This window comes from Mytilus trossulus, chromosome 8 (assembly GCF_036588685.1).
Source record: "Mytilus trossulus isolate FHL-02 chromosome 8, PNRI_Mtr1.1.1.hap1, whole genome shotgun sequence".
Lineage (NCBI taxonomy): Eukaryota > Metazoa > Mollusca > Bivalvia > Mytilida > Mytilidae > Mytilus > Mytilus trossulus.
The window spans coordinates 17,237,946-17,256,201 of NC_086380.1; the positions used below are offsets into that span (position 1 = coordinate 17,237,946).

The window sequence follows — 18,256 nt, forward strand, 5'->3', positions numbered from 1 at the left end:
CATCTGAAAATTTCAGGGCAGATAGATCTTGACCTGATTGACAATTAAACCACAGTCACATTTGCTATAAATGCTTAGGCTTCAGAGTTATAAGCCAAAAACTGCATTTTACCTCTATGTTCTATTTTTATCCATGGCGTCCGTCTTGGTTGGACGGCAGGTCACTGGACACATGCTTTAAACTAGATGCCTCAAAGGGTCAAAGGATCATAAAGGGGTCAACTGACCATTTTGATCATGTTGATTTTTTTGTAGATCTTACTTTACTGAACATTAATGCTGTTTACAGTTTATCTATCTATATAATATTCAAGATAGTAACCAAAACAGCATAATTTCCTTTAAATTACCATTTCAGTGGGCAGCAACCTAACAACGCATTGTCCAATTCATCTGAAAATTTCAGGACAGATAGATCTTGACCAAACACTTCAAACGAAATGAAAACAATTGTCATATTCCTATGAAAATGGTGAATTAAACCTGGTTTTATAGCTAGCTAAACCTCTCACTTGAACACTACATAAAAGAATTGGACAAATTAACGTAAATCGCAGTAAAATCAGGTTGTAACCGAAAGTAATGTAGAAGGAAAACAGATCCTCCCTTACATGTGCAATGCATATTCATATGAAAACCGATAACTAATATTGATATGAGAAGATACTTTTGAAACAAAAAAAGGAAAACAGATTGTATAGAAATGTTTGTTAAAGTATAGTACTTACTCGCGCGCGATCGGTATATACTTGGACTTAATGGCATAGTCAGAGTTTATGACTGTTGCACCTGAAGTATCCAGAGTAGTCGACACACCGATTGCTGTTGTTATACCAGTAAACCCCCTTATATTTTCTGAGCCTTCGTTAAAATAAGTTACGATAAATCCTCCAGTTGAATGTCTGAAAAAGAATTTATTCTTTTAACATGTTTAACTGTTTAAAGATATCTGCTTCAGGTGAATCAACTTAAATTATTTCTTCTTGTAATTAAAGGCAACAGTAGTATACCGGTATTTGAAATTCATAAATCGATTGAGAAAAAAACCCAAATCCGGATTACAATCTCAAACTGAGGGAACACATCTAATATATAAGGAGAACTACGACACAACAAAAACACAACATTAACATGGAATACACACAGAAAAAAAAATAAAGGAGGAAAACAGCACGTCTGTGACATGTGATCTGTTAAAAATCAACTGTGTAAGATTGCAGTCACGGATCTGTTATATGTTAATCAGGAGTCATGAATTTAGAGGTAACTTAACAAGAAAAACTTATGCTAAATCTTTTAAGACCCTGTACTTTTCCAAGGACAATGTCGTTTACGGAATGAAATCTGCACTATTTGCACAACTTTGTTTTGATGAATCTCGACACACTTGGCGTAAGATGACGATTTAATACCGGTCTAAACAATAAAGATCCAAAATTCATGGCTTTTATAACTATTTAAAAAATCCCACAATAATGCGTCTTTATTTATAAAAGTACGCATCATTGAAGAAATTTATAACTACACCAATAGCTTTATACTAAGTACTCCTTTCCGAAAAGATAGAGACATTTATTGGATAAGGGAACTAAGTACTATAATGCTATATGGTTGCAATGATAACATCAAGGGAGTAAGACATTTGACAAGTCCAGCCTGCTTTGAGACACAAACGTAGTCATGAGAAAACAACATAACCATCTGCGTTATGAGAAAAGGTCAAAATCTAGATCGCCTTCTCGGAGCATTGATGACCTTCTTTCTGATCTTCATCATTCGCTAGGATTAAATTGCATTATAACTTTTCTCATCTCAGCCTGGTAATTTTCAAATACGTTTAAGAGAATGTGCACTTGACAAAGTTGCTTTAATAAATTTTCTCCAATATACAGAGTGATTCAGTATAATCTTTTATGTAGCTCTTTTCTGTCTTTTATGCCACACTATTACTGCGAATCTAAACAGCTCGCCTTATTATATTTACAGCTCCTGTCATTACTGAGGATCTAAAATGCTCGCCTTATTATATTTACAGCCCCTTCTGCCATACTATTACTGAGGATTTAAACTGCTCGCCTTATTATATTTACAGCCCCTTCTGCCATACTATTACTGAGGATCTAAACTGCTCGCCTTATTAAATTTACAGCCCCTTCCGCCATACTATTACTGAGGATCTAAACTGCTCGCCTTATTATATTTACAACCCCTTCTGCCATACTATTACTGAGGATCTAAAATGTTCGCCTTATTAAATTTACAGCCCCTTCTGCCATACTATTTCTGGGGATCTAAACTGCTCGCCTTACTATAATTATCACGGTTTACAGCCCCTTCTGCCATACTATAACTGAGGATCTAAACTGCTCGCCTTATTATATTTACAGCCCCTTCTGCCATACTATTACTGGGGATCCAAACTGCTCGCCTTACTATAATTATATTTACAGCCCCTTCTGCCATACTATAACTGAGGATCTAAACTGCTAGCCTTATTATATTTACAGCCCCTTCTGCCATACTATTACTGAGGATCTAAACATATCAATTAAACATGCACGTCTCCGAAATAGGATATATAATATAATGGTCCTATGTGTAGAGAATCATAACACATCAATTGGAATAAAAACTTCGAAATAGTTACGAATACCTGACGACTACAAATAGAGCATGGAGTAAACGAGGACACTTTGTTAGAATGTTAAAAACAATCAGGTCTCTGAAAAAAATGGCATTCATAAGTTGAAGAACTATGTGAATAGCCCTCCAATTAAGTGTTCAGGGCAATGTTCCTTGAAGCCATGAATGACTTTTGATTCGACAAAATCTCATCCTTGTCAAATGATATGTATTGGTATGAGGGATTTAAGTGCTCTTTATTCCTAATTCTTTTACAAGGCTCTCTTACTCGTATGATTACAAAATTTTCTATATTTTTCGGTTTGATATAGTTCATATAGCGCGCATTTTTGAAATTAGTTCTAGTAATTCGAGATTAACTACTCTTTAAACTAACATTCTAATGCATGCATGTTCTTTATTGTTACTTCCATGCCCAAACACATTAAACGAAAGAATATTAACTATCATTATCCTGACTTGGTTCAGTAATTTACTTATGTACCAAAAATAACTAAAATTTAAGAAATGAATTTAGAGAAATATTCTTCATGTTAATAAAACAAGGTTGAAGCATACAACATCTGACCAGTTACTGGCACACATAGATCTATGTTTAGGCTAGGTAGAACAGTTAAGAACAAAACGAAACAAATTATAAAACATATTCAAACATGTTAAAGTGAAAAGAAATACAAACAATTTACATAAATATACCCTCACAATTACACATATGCGAAACATGTTTTAATCGGATTTTAAAAAAAATATTTAGCACCAAGGATCACCGACATCCCCCCTCTGTTGCAAAAAAAAAACTTACAATCCAGGATAATCATTTTTGTTGACTCGGATTCTCTGACCATTGGCAATAGTGCGAACTTCTTCTGTACCAGGATCTAGGATGACAATAAATAGTTACTGTTATTTTTGTTTTAAATACCTTAAGAACATGTAATCTTTAACAACAAGGGCGAAATCTTGTAATTCCTTCTGTTTTGCACGAAAGCATTTTTTGGGGGTAAATATTTCAAATATAAATCATGTTAGTATCTTACTATTAATCGAAATAACTTTATTTTGAAAGTCAAACATGAACTTGAATGTATTGTGAATAAAACAAGTTCATCTTAATGAAAACAAGAATGTATCTCCATTACACAGATGCCCCCCATCCGTACTTTATATGTTCAGCGGAGCGTAAAAATGGGGTAAAAACTCTAATTTGCAATTAAATTTAGAAAGATTATATCATGGGGAACATGTTTAATAAGTTCCAAGTTGATTGGACTTCAACTTTATAAAAAACTACCTTGACCAAAAACTTTGACCTGAAGCGGGACAGACGGACGAACGGACGAAAGGACGGACAGAAGAACAGACGGAAGGACGGACGAACAGACCAGAAAGCATAATGCCTATGAACGGGGCTTTACAAATATGTCTTGTGCCCGTTTGCCATTCCTTCTAAATCAAGTGTTGGTTTGGTAATAGATCATTTTAATATAAAAAATAAAGATACAAATTAAATGGAATACACAAAGTCAACACAAAATATACTATGTATTGAGCTCGATATCATGTAAATCCAAATAAGAAGATGTGGTATGAGAACCAATAGCACAACTCTCTATCCAAGTCACAATCTATAAAAAGTTAAACATTATATAAACAGGGCCAATTCGTCACAAAGTATTGGCTCACATCGAACAGCAAGCTATAAAGGGTTCCAAAATGAATAGTGAAAAACAAGTGAAACGGGATAACCAACCGTCTAATCTAAATAACAGAGAAACGAGAAACACTTATGAACCAAACCAACAAACGAGAGCCATTGAACAACAGGCTCCTGAATTAGGACAGGAACACAAAAAGTCCAAACGAACAAAATATAAACTTCTTAAAAGATACCCTTATTATACTAGTCCAACATGCGCAATACTATTTAATGCGCTAGTTTTCAAGGTAACAGTCATCTAGCCGACATATTACCCTTCTATACATGGACACATTATTCCGACTAAGAGTTGAGATGGTCTGGCTCTTTCTCCTAAATGTCGCATGCTTTATCTGCTATCTGTATAATAAATTTTGCCAGTCAAAGCACATCTACTTATGTAGCTGGAAATGCAGCAAAAGTCAATTTTGAGGTATGTTATTGCATTGACTAGTTAAGAAATAAAGGCAAACACGCCAACGTAAGATCACATAAACATCAACTTATAAGTGATCTACTTGTTGAATAATTGTATAAAATGTGAGAAACCAAAAGAAGTATTCCTAATGTTAATTAATAAAATTTTCAAGTAAAGCACATGACCAGTTAATTGCGCATATAGATCTATGTTGAGACAAGATTAAAAGTTGTGGGCTCAAGATTTAAATCTTGTGCGGACAAGGTATCAAGTTGTGCGCACAAGATTTAAAGTTGTATGCACAAGAATAAAAGTCCCGCGCACAACTATTCTAAATTTCATCTTTGGCACTTAAGGGGCTCCGTAGTAAACTGCTTTGAATGTAATAATAACTTGATAAGCAGCAGTAAGCTTACTTGTGGGTGTTAACAGATTAGATTCCATCAATAAGTACAGACCAGTCGCTTGGCGTCTCCACACCTGCACAGTAGTAAACTTACTTGGGCCACACTTAAAAATATTTTGGTTTGCCCAAACCCTACCCAAAGGTTGAGACAGTGGGTAGGTAGGTAGGCATTTTCTTTTTTTTCTTCTTCAAAAAAACAAATTGAAGTATCAGATGTTTATTAGCCTTCATGCCTATTTGATTAAAAAAAAACTTATTCAAATCAGGACAATAAAAGAATTTGAGTAGACAGCTTTTTTCTGGGTAGGTAGCGTTTGGGCAAACAAACCTATTATTTATTATGGCCTTGTGGATGTTAACGAATTAGATTCCATCAATAAGTAAAGACCAGTCGCTTGACGTCTCCACACCTGCACAGTAGTAAACTTACTTCTGGATGTTAACGAATTAGATTCCATCAATAGGTAGAGACCAGTCGCTTGACGGCTCCACACCTGCACAGCAGTAAACTTACTTGTGGATGTTAACGAATTAGATTCCATTAATAAGTAAAGACCAGTCGCTTGACGTCTCCACACCTGCACGGTAGTAAACTTACTTGTGGATGTTAACGGATTAGATTCCATCAATAAGTAAAGACCAGTCGCTTGACGTCTCCACACCTGCACAGTAGTAAACTTACTTGTGGATGTTAACGAATTAGATTTCATCAATAAGTAAAGACCAGTCGCTTGACGTCTCCACACCTGCACAGTAGTAAACTTACTTGTGGATGTTAACGGATTAGATTCCATCAATAAGTAAAGACCAGTCGCTTGGCGTCTCCACACCTGCACAGTAGTAAACTTACTTGTGGATGTTAACGGATTAGATTCCATCAATAGGTAAAGACCAGTCGCTTGGCGTCTCCACACCTGCACAGTAGTAAGCTTACTTGTGGATGTTAACGGATTAGATTTCATCAATAAGTAAAGACCAGTCGCTTGACGTCTCCACACCTGCACAGTAGTAAACTTACTTGTGGATATTAACGAATTAGATTCCATTACGCAGCTACATTAAGGCCGTTTTCACACTACTTTCGACAAGGGCAGATAACTCCGGTCAATCTCATTAAATATTCATGCGTCGTTGTTCACGCCGCCATGATGGAGAAGAAAAAATGTCCAGTTTACCATCTTTTGATGAAGCAGCGTTGCAGCAATCGTTGCCTTAGGATGCGGAATGGTCCAAGTCAGGGTAATTATAGAAAAATTGTAAAAAGTCATGGATAAATTATATGATTTAGGCGATTTTCTGTCGAGTATTAAGCCCCGCCCTCTACGAATATTTAGCCAATCAAAAAATACCTGCTTCATTTAGAAGCTTGCATCAATATTTTTCTCGAGCACCTGTAATGTGACGAAAAATAGGAAATATGGACAGAAATGTGGAATTTGTGGTAATCTAGATAGATATTTAGTAAGAATTAACCCAACAACATCACAAAAATCGAAACGGTACGTTTAAACGGAGTAGTCTGCAAATCTCAGGCCTCCGACTTGTGATGTTGTGCCTCCGACAGTGTCGGGGGTATAACTATAGCCTAATTTATGCATTCTCTCTGTTAAAAGAAGTTATTTGCACTGATCCAATCTATTGTTTTCACATTTTTGTTGATTTTAATGAATGTTTGATGCATTTCCTTTACAAATGAAGATAAACACAAAAAGGGGGGGGGGGGGCACATTTGTTTCAAGATGGTGAAATTATACCCCCTTATCATGTTCATATAGTCTTCAAGCCAGGAAAGTGATATATTTATACCAGAATTGGTGCAGTTATGCAGACCATCTTGCTGAATGTGTGGTCAAGCCCTTTCAGTCATTCATTTTGTGATAGCTACATGCAGCAATTAACTTAAAGCTCCTCTAAAAATTCTAAAAGTTATCCTTTAATAGGCGTAGCTCAATATTACCCTCGTCTCTTTGTTGTTCTTGCCATTAAGAATTGTGATGTCACGCTTTCAATGCTTGTTATTTTTACTTTGGCACTTTCCTATGACCGATTGGAATAGACTTAATGATTAGTTAAGTTAGCATATGTTTAAAATAGTTATCTAAGGTACCAGGATTATAATTTAGTACGCCAGACGCGCGTTTCGTCTACGCTGTACAGTATATTGAGTCAGTATTTTCTAACGATAATGATAATTTGAGATACATGTACATAAGTTTTCATCTCTAACTGTACTTTTGCTTGTATGTTTAGGATGGCATTTACTTCCACACGTTTATATCTTAGCTTTTTTGCATTTGCACGTCTTGGTTGTGCACGAATCTTTTCACCTCGCTCTCACCCCATATGGAATTTACTGACCCCATATATTTCGTATTAGGTCACTACATGTAGCACACTATGTAACTAATAATACCCATATAGTCATGACCATACTCGTATGGTCCGGAACATATATATATATATATAAATATAGTCAGTTTGAGTAATACAATGTAATTATCACATAATACCCTATGGACATAATGCTTTTCATATCATCATTTTTGAATGCGTTTTATTTCATACTGGATACAAAAATTCAATATACTGTACATACATGACATAGACACATATATGCCAGAAAAGAAGTCATGTGCCAGATACACTGTATATACATAAACATTAATTAACATTTCCCGTCATCTACATGTATGTTAAAATAACTTTTAATATGGACATATCTCTTATTGTCATGTCATGATGTCACTTTTAGAACGACTCGGTGAGAGCTTCAATCTTTTCACTAAAACTGGGTACAATTTTACTATATCCAGAAATTGCATGCCAGAAAGGTAGGCAAGTGAGAAATAAATATTGAAATTCAAATGTATGCTAAGTTAGCCAGCTATGTTGACATGTCAGCTTTGAGTTAAATACATTCATCGTACATGTACGTACATTTGTACCAACATACATTTGTACATGTACATCTTGAATATAATATATTTGAAGCCGGTTCTGGATGACTACTAACTTACTAAAATGATATAGTTATTTAAGCAAGATATTATATACAAAAAAGAAGATGTGATATGATTGTCATTGAGACAACACTCCACAAGAGACCAAATGTAACAGAAATTAACAGCTATAGGTCACTTTACTGCCTTCAACAATGAACAAAGCCTATACCTCATAGTCAGCTATAAAACCATATAGGTGTTCCAGACCACATGAGTATTTGGACCTGACTATACATGTATTTAAATCATTGATTGATTGATTGTTGGTTGCTTTACGCCGCATTTGGGTTAAATTGATATAAAGATTTATCAAAATCTTTATTTTTAGTTTTAAAAGTTGAAATTATTACCATAAGATGGATAAAGTGAACAAGCGAACAATTGAAATTAGACATTTGATTAATTGTAAATCTGAATGCTATTTTTGTTCTCTCGCCCAAGGTGACACTTGCTACCACAAGTAACGTAATATTTTTTTATATTAACATGTTGCAGTTCATGCATGATCCTAAGCATTTGCACTTTTTGTAAAGTTGCTTAATATTATAAAACAATTGCCCTCCCACATTATATTTACTTCCCATAACTTCAATTTCAGTGGCCATAATTCAAGTGATGAATTACTGATCGACATGCTAAATATAAGAGATTAACAGATTTAATAAGCGTGACTTTTTTTAAATAGTTTGAATATAAACTTCTTATTTCAATTACAATTGAACTTTTATATTAATTTGAGAGTAAAGTTATGTTGCATTTGTATCCAATAAACTTGACTAACTTCTTAATACTAGTCAGACTGTTCTGTTCGCGTACGGTCGACCATATGAGTATTTAAAAAAAGTATGCATACAGTCCAAACGGTACACGTACAGTCCAATAACTCATACGGTCTGGTACATAGGCATTATATAGTTTTTCCACTTTTGTTTATATTCATTATGTTATTTAGTTTTGTAATTTAATGGCGTTTGCTGATGTCAACTTTTTTATTCAACAGGCACATGCTATTTTTACTTTATATATATAGCTTCCTAGAAGATCAGGCAGGGTATATATAGCTTCCTAGAAGATCAGGCAGGGTAACTCTTGGCATTATGCCATATTACCTGGCTGGTAACTGTTTATGTGCTATTTACATTAAAATTGTAGCACTTTACAGTTGCTGGGTAGGTTAAAATATCTCATCATTAAGAACATGGCAGCAATAAAGAAGATGAGGCATGAAAAAATGAAACTGAAATGATGAGTTCCTTGGGTCATTGCCTATTTCAATTGTTGATGTAAAAGAAGTCCATACTGACCATGTACTTGTAAGTTTTACTATCTGGAATATGCTGTTTTACTTATATTATCAGCACTAACTTATTTAAGACTGTATGAAGTCATATAATTGCTTATCGCCACTTCATTTTGTGTCTGATCATGTGTGGCAATCATACCACATCTCATTTTTGTTGAGTCACCGACTTTTGTCATAGAAGGGAGACATCACAATCTACATTGCATTGGCAACGGCTTCCACAAATATTCACTCTGCGGTTAAAGTTTTGTAAAAAAGAAACTTGATTATCCCTATTTTACTTATAAATGGAGTTTTTATTCTAGTAAACATTACAAATACTCTGTGGTTAAAGTTTAAAATTTTAATAACTTTCTTAAACTATCCTGGATTTGTACGAAGCTTGGACAGAAGGTTGTTTATGATCAAAAGCTAAAAAAAAATCTTATGGAGGAATTTAAATAGAGAAAAATAGTCAACAAATTACCGAACAACACATTAATTTTATATCACTTGGAAACCACGGTAATTCATTGTAAGCACTGTAATAAATGTATTCAATCGTAGAAAGCATCATACATTCAAAATTAAAATTAAACTGAAGAAGATATGTGTGAGGAATGAAAATTATTTGTTCTTATTGCTGACAATAAAAAAATATGGACCGTTATTTAATATGACAAAACACTATAATCCCTAGGTCACTCACGCTTTTTGCATTTTAAAAGTAAGTGTAACAGATGTTGAATTTAATATATTTGTACATTATTTTTTATATGTAACAGTTAACTGTTACAATTGAGATACTTGTAAGTTCATATCATTTTAATTTAAACCAAATTATAGGACCATGATAGTTTTTTTATATCCAAACTTAAAAAACATATTGCTTTGATTCCCTTACCTTTGATATATTATGATTTAAAAGATGGTTAAATTCGTGCTTATAGCATAAATTTGTAACAATATTATTTCATAAATTAATTGTAAATTCTTGCAATACAATCTTACCATGAGATTTTAAAATAATAAAATATACAATTAATGGGTGCAAAATTCATTCAATAACATTAAAGAGATGTAAAAGATATATTTATCTCTATATTTTGTTTAGTATTTTTATGTTGCAAATATGTCAATGGTTGATTTTGCGGTCACAATTTAACAAATAGAATTTCTGTAAATTTATTCTTGCATATCTGACACTGATTACTGGTATAAATGGGGTTGCAAAAAAGGGTTATATTACTACTGAAATTTTGAGATTTTGTTATTGCATTGTTAGATTTGTAAGATCACAGACTGAAAAATCATAAGTTTGTAAAAGTAAAATCTATTCTTTGTCTAACATTTGTCTAAGTTCATTACAAAATGTAGAGTAATTTTTCTTCCTTAATTTCTGTTGGAATATTATGCTTGCAATTTTTTTTCAGATATATCAGAGTATACATGGTATACACTTAAATGTATCTTGTTAAATTTAAAGATTATAGGTTCTTTTAAAATGAAAAGTCACATGTTGACAAAATTGTATTTAACATGATCATTGCAGATACATGAAGATTGAAAGCTTTGCCGTTTTTAGTAAATCAATATAAGGTCCCATATTATAAATAAAAACGGACACATCTTATATATCATGAGTACTTTTATTCACTCACACAAAGTGTAAATATTCTTATAAATTTTAAAAACACCGGCTTTTATATTTAAAAAACGTATTATATCATCTCTCATTAAGCGCGGAAACAACCCTTGCTTTCCCCGGTACCGATTCAAAATCGTTATCTTTGTTGCGCTTTAAAATATTGCCGACAATAGAATTTTCGTTTAATTTTCAATATTTTGACCTAGCACAACCTTTTAATCTCAAACAAATGCCACCAACTGAGGAAAATTATTTTAAGAATTTAAATACGATCATGAATCTTGCTGGGGGTTTCTCCAATTTTATTTCTGAGAGTCATACGAGGTAAGCAAAGTTGACAAAATCACGGAATTTGACCTTCAAAGACGTAAAATCATTCTAAATAAACATTTTTAACAAACTGTTCTAACCCCCAGCACTTTTAAGTGACACTGGTAGTTGCTTAACCTATTGTTAAAATTTGGATGAGAATGGTGAAGGGTAAAAGGTTGTGCTCGAGCCAAATACAGACGACAGTTTTAACATATGAAAATGGCATGTCACGTGACAGTGTTAGGGTCACGGGGTCATATTTTTATGTTCAGTGATGAGAAATCAGACGGCCTTTCGTTATTGTCCATGTACGACTATGAAATATTTGACATTAAGCTGATTCTGACAATTCCGTTTTCACCCCCCTTTTTTCGTCAAATTTACAAAATTGCGTCCTTAATGTAGCTGCGTAATAAGTAAAGACCAGTCGCTTGACGTCTCCACACCTGCACAGTAGTAAACTTACTTGTGGATGTTAACGAATTAGATTTCATCAATAAGTAAAGACCAGTCGCTTGACGTCTCCACACCTGCACAGTAGTAAACTTACTTGTGGATGTTAACGGATTAGATTTCATCAATAAGTTAAGACCAGTCGCTTGGCGTCTCCACACCTGCACAGTTGTAAACTTACTTGTGGATGTTAACGGATTAGATTTCATCAATAAGTAAAGACCAGTCGCTTGGCGTCTCCACACCTGCACAGTAGTAAACTTACTTCTGGATGTTAACGGATTAGATTTCATCAATAAGTAAAGACCAGTCGCTTGGCGTCTCCACACCTGCACAGTAGTAAACTTACTTGTGGATGTTAACGGATTAGATTCCATCAATAGGTAGAGACCAGTCGCTTGGCGTCTCCACACCTGCACAGTAGTAAACTTACTTCTGGATGTTAACGGATTAGATTCCATCAATAGGTAGAGACCAGTCGCTTGGCGTCTCCACACCTGCACAGTAGTAAACTTACTTGTGGATATTAACGGATTAGATTCCATCAATAAGTAAAGACCAGTCGCTTGACGTCTCCACACCTGCACAGTAGTAAACTTACTTGTGGATGTTAACGGATTAGATTTCATCAATAGTATACAGACCAGTCGCTTGGCGTCTCCACACCTGCACAGTAGTAAACTTACTTGTGGATGTTAACGAATTAGATTCCATCAATAAGTAAAGACCAGTCGCTTGGCGTCTCCACACCTGCACAGTAGTAAACTTACTTGTGGATGTTAACGGATTAGATTTCATCAATAGTATACAGACCAGTCGCTTGGCGTCTCCACACCTGCACAGTAGTAAACTTACTTGTGGATGTTAACGGATTAGATTTCATCAATAAGTAAAGACCAGTCGCTTGACGTCTCCACACCTGCACAGTAGTAAACTTACTTGTGGATGTTAACGGATTAGATTTCATCAATAGTATACAGACCAGTCGCTTGGCGTCTCCACACCTGCACAGTAGTAAACTTACTTGTGGATGTTAACGGATTAGATTTCATCAATAAGTAAAGACCAGTCGCTTGACGTCTCCACACCTGCACAGTAGTAAACTTACTTGTGGATGTTAACGGATTAGATTTCATCAATAAGTAAAGACCAGTCGCTTGGCGTCTCCACACCTGCACAGTAGTTAACTTACTTGTGGATGTTAACGGATTAGATTCCATCAATAAGTAAAGACCAGTCGCTTGGCGTCTCCACACCTGCACAGTAGTAAACTTACTTGTGGATGTTAACGGATTAGATTCCATCAATAAGTAAAGACCAGTCGCTTGGCGTCTCCACACCTGCACAGTAGTAAACTTACTTGTGGATATTAACGGATTAGATTCCATCAATAAGTAAAGACCAGTCGCTTGACGTCTCCACACCTGCACAGTAGTAAACTTACTTCTGGATGTTAACGAATTAGATTTCATCAATAAGTTAAGGTAAGTCACTTGGCGTTTCAACACCTGCACAGTAGTAAACTCACTTGTGGATGTTAACGAATTAGATTCCATCAATAGTATAGAGGCCAGTCGCTTGACGGCTCCACACTCGAGAAGCGATAAACTTACTTGTGGATGTTAACGTATTGAATCCAATCAATAGGTACAGTTCAGTCGCTTGGGGTCTCCAAACCTGCACATCAAAAGATCCTGTGGCGGCGGTGTGAAACGTCCACTCACTCACGAAACCACAACAGTCAAAACCAAATTCACTAGTTTGAGTTATCACAACAAGAACTCCTAAAAGTATATTTTTATCGGAAATCTAATATTATTTACCTTCATTGTATTACCTTTATATCATTTTCTTGCTCTTCTTAAGTTATATGTTCTTATTTTAAATGACACATGACAAATGTCCCTTAACTGTACTGTTTTCACATTATAGATATAGGAAGATGTAGTATGAGTGCCAATGAGAATCTCCAAGTCATATTTTTTTTTTTTTTTTTTTTTTAAGTAAACCATTTTAGGTCAAAGTACGTTATTTTCACACGAATTACATACTGTAACTTTTGCTTTTTTGTGCTATTCAAGTTTAATTTATACAAATTTTCTATTAATATGTAATTTATGTTCACTTTTGAGGGTGATTTGAAGCCTGCTTCTGGTACGGGTCTTTCTCGCTGTGTTTAAAACCGTTGGAAGCTTCTGTTTTGCTGTTTTCTGCTCTTTGCTCGGGTTTTCGTACCTTATGACACATGCCCTATTTACATTCTAAATTTGATATTATATTGTATTGTATGATATGTTAAATAATTAAAACTAAAATTTGTTTGTCTTATCCAGTTTCTCTTAATGCAAATAGAATATGTTTAAACTTAGTTTTGATTAAATTATAAGTGCATTAGCTTTTCATGTACATTCTGAAGTTCTAGTTTTATGATGTCATTTCCAAACATATAAACATAAGGATGTTTGCTACTCCATTTTAAAATAATAACCTTCTTAAAATACTGCTGTAAATTGATAGTATGTACACTAAAAAAAGGAACTAAAAGGCAAAAAAATGTAGGACCCGTGTGCTTGTTTTCGAGATAAAAGTCTTAAACATTTGGCGGGAATTTACAATGGCACCCTCTAACTTTCATAAACAGTAGAAAGTATAACAAGGATTTAAAAGAATAAAAAACAAATGTTTTTTTAAATAATATGTTATAAAATTTTGAAAAGAAATAGGGGCCACTTGTAGGATTCTGAATATCTGGCAAAAATTTAAAAACAGGAGTTGCGAACCTCCTTACTTCCGGGGATATCTCAATTAAAATCAGTTTGCCTAAAAATTGTCGAACTGTGTAATATTGTATAAAAATTACTTTACCGACCAATGGGTTAAGACTTATATATAGATTAAACCTGGGGCCTGTTTATCGAAACTGTCCTAAGATCGGTCCTTAGAATTTCTTAGGACAGAAGTTAGGATAAAGTTAGGACCGACTTACGACACGTCTCAGCATGCACATCGAAGCTATCTTAGGAATATCTTAGCTAGGACGTCCTAACTAATGTCCTAAGTATAAACGGAAAAGAAAATACAAATCGAATATGAAAAAAAAATAATTATGATATAATATTTTATCAATAATTTTATTTCAAATATGGTTAGTTAGAATCTAATAACTTATATGTAGTTTTAAATTAAAGGTAATAAATATTTTTTTTAAATAAATGTACATTTAAACTGTATGAAACAAAACATGACACAAAAATAAAAAAAATTAACAAACCAACTGTTAACAAGATATATAATACGTAAAAATCACAACATGTTTTTGAGTGAGTTGAATTCGAAGTTTCACATTTTCATTCTTTAACAGTGCAAATGCAAATCTCGTGCATTATTCATATCATTACGGAGAATTAAAGTTAGGACCATCATAAGACCATCTTAAGACACCTAAATTTGTATCCTAAAGTTAGGACAATTCCTAGGATTTTCCAAAGTTGCGACATGTTTGATAAACCCATTTAGGACTAAGATGTGTCCTAAGTTGGTCTTAGGACACGTCCTAATCCTAAGAGAGCTTCGACAGACAGCCTCCTGGTATCTTTAAGCACCCTATTACTCTCTATTCTGTATTTTTAAAAACTATTTTCTCTATTCTTTATAGCTGTTGCATTTTCATGCTGCACTTATAACTGATTGTTCAATATTCTGTTAACACCGTATAGACACTCATATATAATATGGCGGCCTTGGCTTATATAGAAATCTATATTGTAACTTTTCAATAATAGGGACATGTAGGACTAGTGTACTAGAAATTCAATAATAGGGACATGTAGGACTAGTGTACTAGAAATTCAATAATAGGGACATGTAGGACTAGTGTACTAGAAATTCAATAATAGGGACATGTAGGACTAGTGTACTAGAAATTCAATAATAGGGACATATAGGGCTAGTGTACTAGAAATTCAATAATAGGGACATATAGGGCTAGTGTACTAGAAATTCAATAATAGGGACATATAGGGCTAGTGTACTAGAAATTCAATAATAGGGACATATAGGGCTAGTGTACTAGAAATTCAATAATAGTCATAATAGGGACATATAGGACTAGTGTACTAAAAATTCAAAATTCTATCGACCTTTTTTATTATCAAAAGAACTATAAAACATAACAATTGAACGATATATCATAATATATAATTTGGGATTGGGAGGCCTTGGCTTACAAAGAAATTTCTATTGTAACTTTTCAATAACAGTGACATTTGGACAACTTCATGTACTAAAGAAAAAAATCGATTGGCCTTTTCAGATTATCAAATTAAGCGAAATCGAACTATTTAAAAAAAATATAACAGCTGATCGACTGAAAAACAATCGTTACTTTTGTTTCTAATTTAACAGGACAGATATTTACTCTTTCATTCTATCATAAGATACTACATGTATATTAAAAAAACATTCCAAGTTGATCATTTGAAAATTTATCATTTCATTTTAATAACACGTTAATACAATGTAACTTTGCACGTGAAAAATGTTATCGCAGATTACCTGTTCCAGCGTTTACATTAGGTTTGTTGGTAAGTCCGTTTTTCTCCCCGGTAATTTCGTTGTTGGTACATACTGTCAGAGCACCAACAACTACAATAAACAATTTCAGGTTATTAATGTCATTATGAGGGTCAGAAACGAAGTGTTTTTATGGAAAACAAGAACTCAAATGGCAAACTCATCAAATTCAAACAAAACCCGATTTTGCAAAACACATTACAAAACCTAAAACTTTCAAAAGCACAAAAAAAAAAACCACCAACAAAATAAAATATATACGATGCTTCTGTCAACTTGAAAGATTTTGCTTTTTAAAAGCACAAAAATACGAAAAGTAAAATTATGAAAACAAGTTGCACAAAATTTACACTTTCACTGGGGAGAACATGTTTAGAAAATCCACAACTATTGGTTGAAAACTTATAGTTATGTACCGGTTTTTGTTTGAATTTGATGACGCTTATTTTCATACAATTGTTGTTGTTTTTTTTAACCACATCCGAAAATTTAATTTACATACATTCGTGTCCCATAGTTTTGGTGTCGAGCTCACCCCATGAAAGGTAATTCGAAACCTTGTCAAGTACACGTAAATCGGTATGTTTGAAACCATTCTTATATTTTACAATGACAAATCATTTTTATGCCCCACCTACGATAGTAGAGGGGCATTATGTTTTCTGGTCTTTGCGTCCGTTCGTCCGTTCGTCCGTCTGTCCCGCTTCAGGTTAAAGTTTTTGGTCAAGGTAGTTTTTTAATGAAGTTGAAGTCCAATCGACTTCATACTTAGTACACATGTTCCCTATGATTTGATCTTTCTAATTTTAATGCCAAATTAGAGTTTTTACCCCAATTTCACGGTCAACAGAACATGGAAAATGATAGTGCGAGTGAGGAATTTGTGTACTGAGGACACATTCTTGTGCAATGTTGCTTGTGTGATAGTTTTATCGAAAACAAAATTCTAATTAAACTGGTTTTTTTTTCACTTATGGAAGTGGTCATTTATCTGTTATGTCTTTTGGTTGGGTTTTTTTTAAAGAGGAATACGCATTAGAATTAGAATTAGAATATATTATTACTTTCATTGTCTTGGTCAATGAGCAACGCTATTTTTTTTACATTTTGATTTAAATTATTTCCTTCAAATAATGGCACTCTTCTTTTGGAAATACTATTATTACAAAATTCTAATTTCAAACCACCAAAAAGGAAATACAAAACAAATTGTGAAAAAAAAATATAACAAAAGTACCATGTTCTTTTTGGAAATATACATAGTAATGTACGCCATATACAACGATTCTTTGATTGATATTGCTGTATCTTAAAGCGTACTCGTATCTTACTGTTACTGTTTAAACATAAACTATTTATTGAATACATTTTTCATATTGTACTGAACTAGATATTGCTGCAACGTTGATTTTTTTTATATTGTACTTATCTGGAGAGGACTTGCTAGGTTGTTAAAACTTGTATCCAATCCTATTTTTCATATAGACGATCAAGTATATTTAAAATTAGTACCATGTTACAAAATTAATATGTGAAAGTAGTTTAATTGTAAATCTTTAAGACTATTATTATTATTTTTAAATGGAGAAAAAAAAATAGTAATACACAAAACATAAAACATAATATAAATATCAATTTAGGTCTTACCATATAATGTCCATAAGAGGACAAGTGCTGCAAACAAGATATTGTTTTTAATAGTCATTTTTATAAAATATGACATATTTTCTACGGATTATACATGTTTATGCGTGAACGCGTCTGTGGTTCTCTTATTCATACACTTGAAGGTCTGTGAACTGAAGATTCGTGTTATTTAAGTGT

At 33.6% G+C, this 18,256-nt stretch overlaps 1 protein-coding gene across 1 annotated transcript; it reads right to left on the bottom strand.

Annotated features, from left to right (window-relative positions):
* Nucleotides 1-724: 724 nt before the first annotated feature.
* Nucleotides 725-18,256, bottom strand: LOC134727403 (uncharacterized). Its single transcript, XM_063591784.1, has 5 exons — nt 18,080-18,256; nt 16,415-16,504; nt 13,474-13,644; nt 3,446-3,521; nt 725-902 (listed from the first exon to the last, which is right to left on the bottom strand). The coding sequence occupies exons 1-5, from the start codon at nt 18,153-18,155 to the stop codon at nt 725-727; spliced, it is 591 nt and encodes a 196-aa protein (XP_063447854.1). The 5' UTR covers nt 18,156-18,256.

Excerpts from the sequence above, each read along its gene's own strand:
- LOC134727403 (XM_063591784.1), bottom strand. The coding sequence starts at position 18,155 with ATGTCATATTTTATAAAAATGACTATTAAAAACAATATCTTGTTTGCA. Across the intron at positions 16,505-18,079 it reads CCTCTTATGGACATTATATG|TTGTTGGTGCTCTGACAGTA; the intron begins GTAAGACCTAAA and ends TGTTTATTGTAG. Across the intron at positions 903-3,445 it reads AAAAATGATTATCCTGGATT|ACATTCAACTGGAGGATTTA; the intron begins GTAAGTTTTTTT and ends ATTCTTTTTCAG.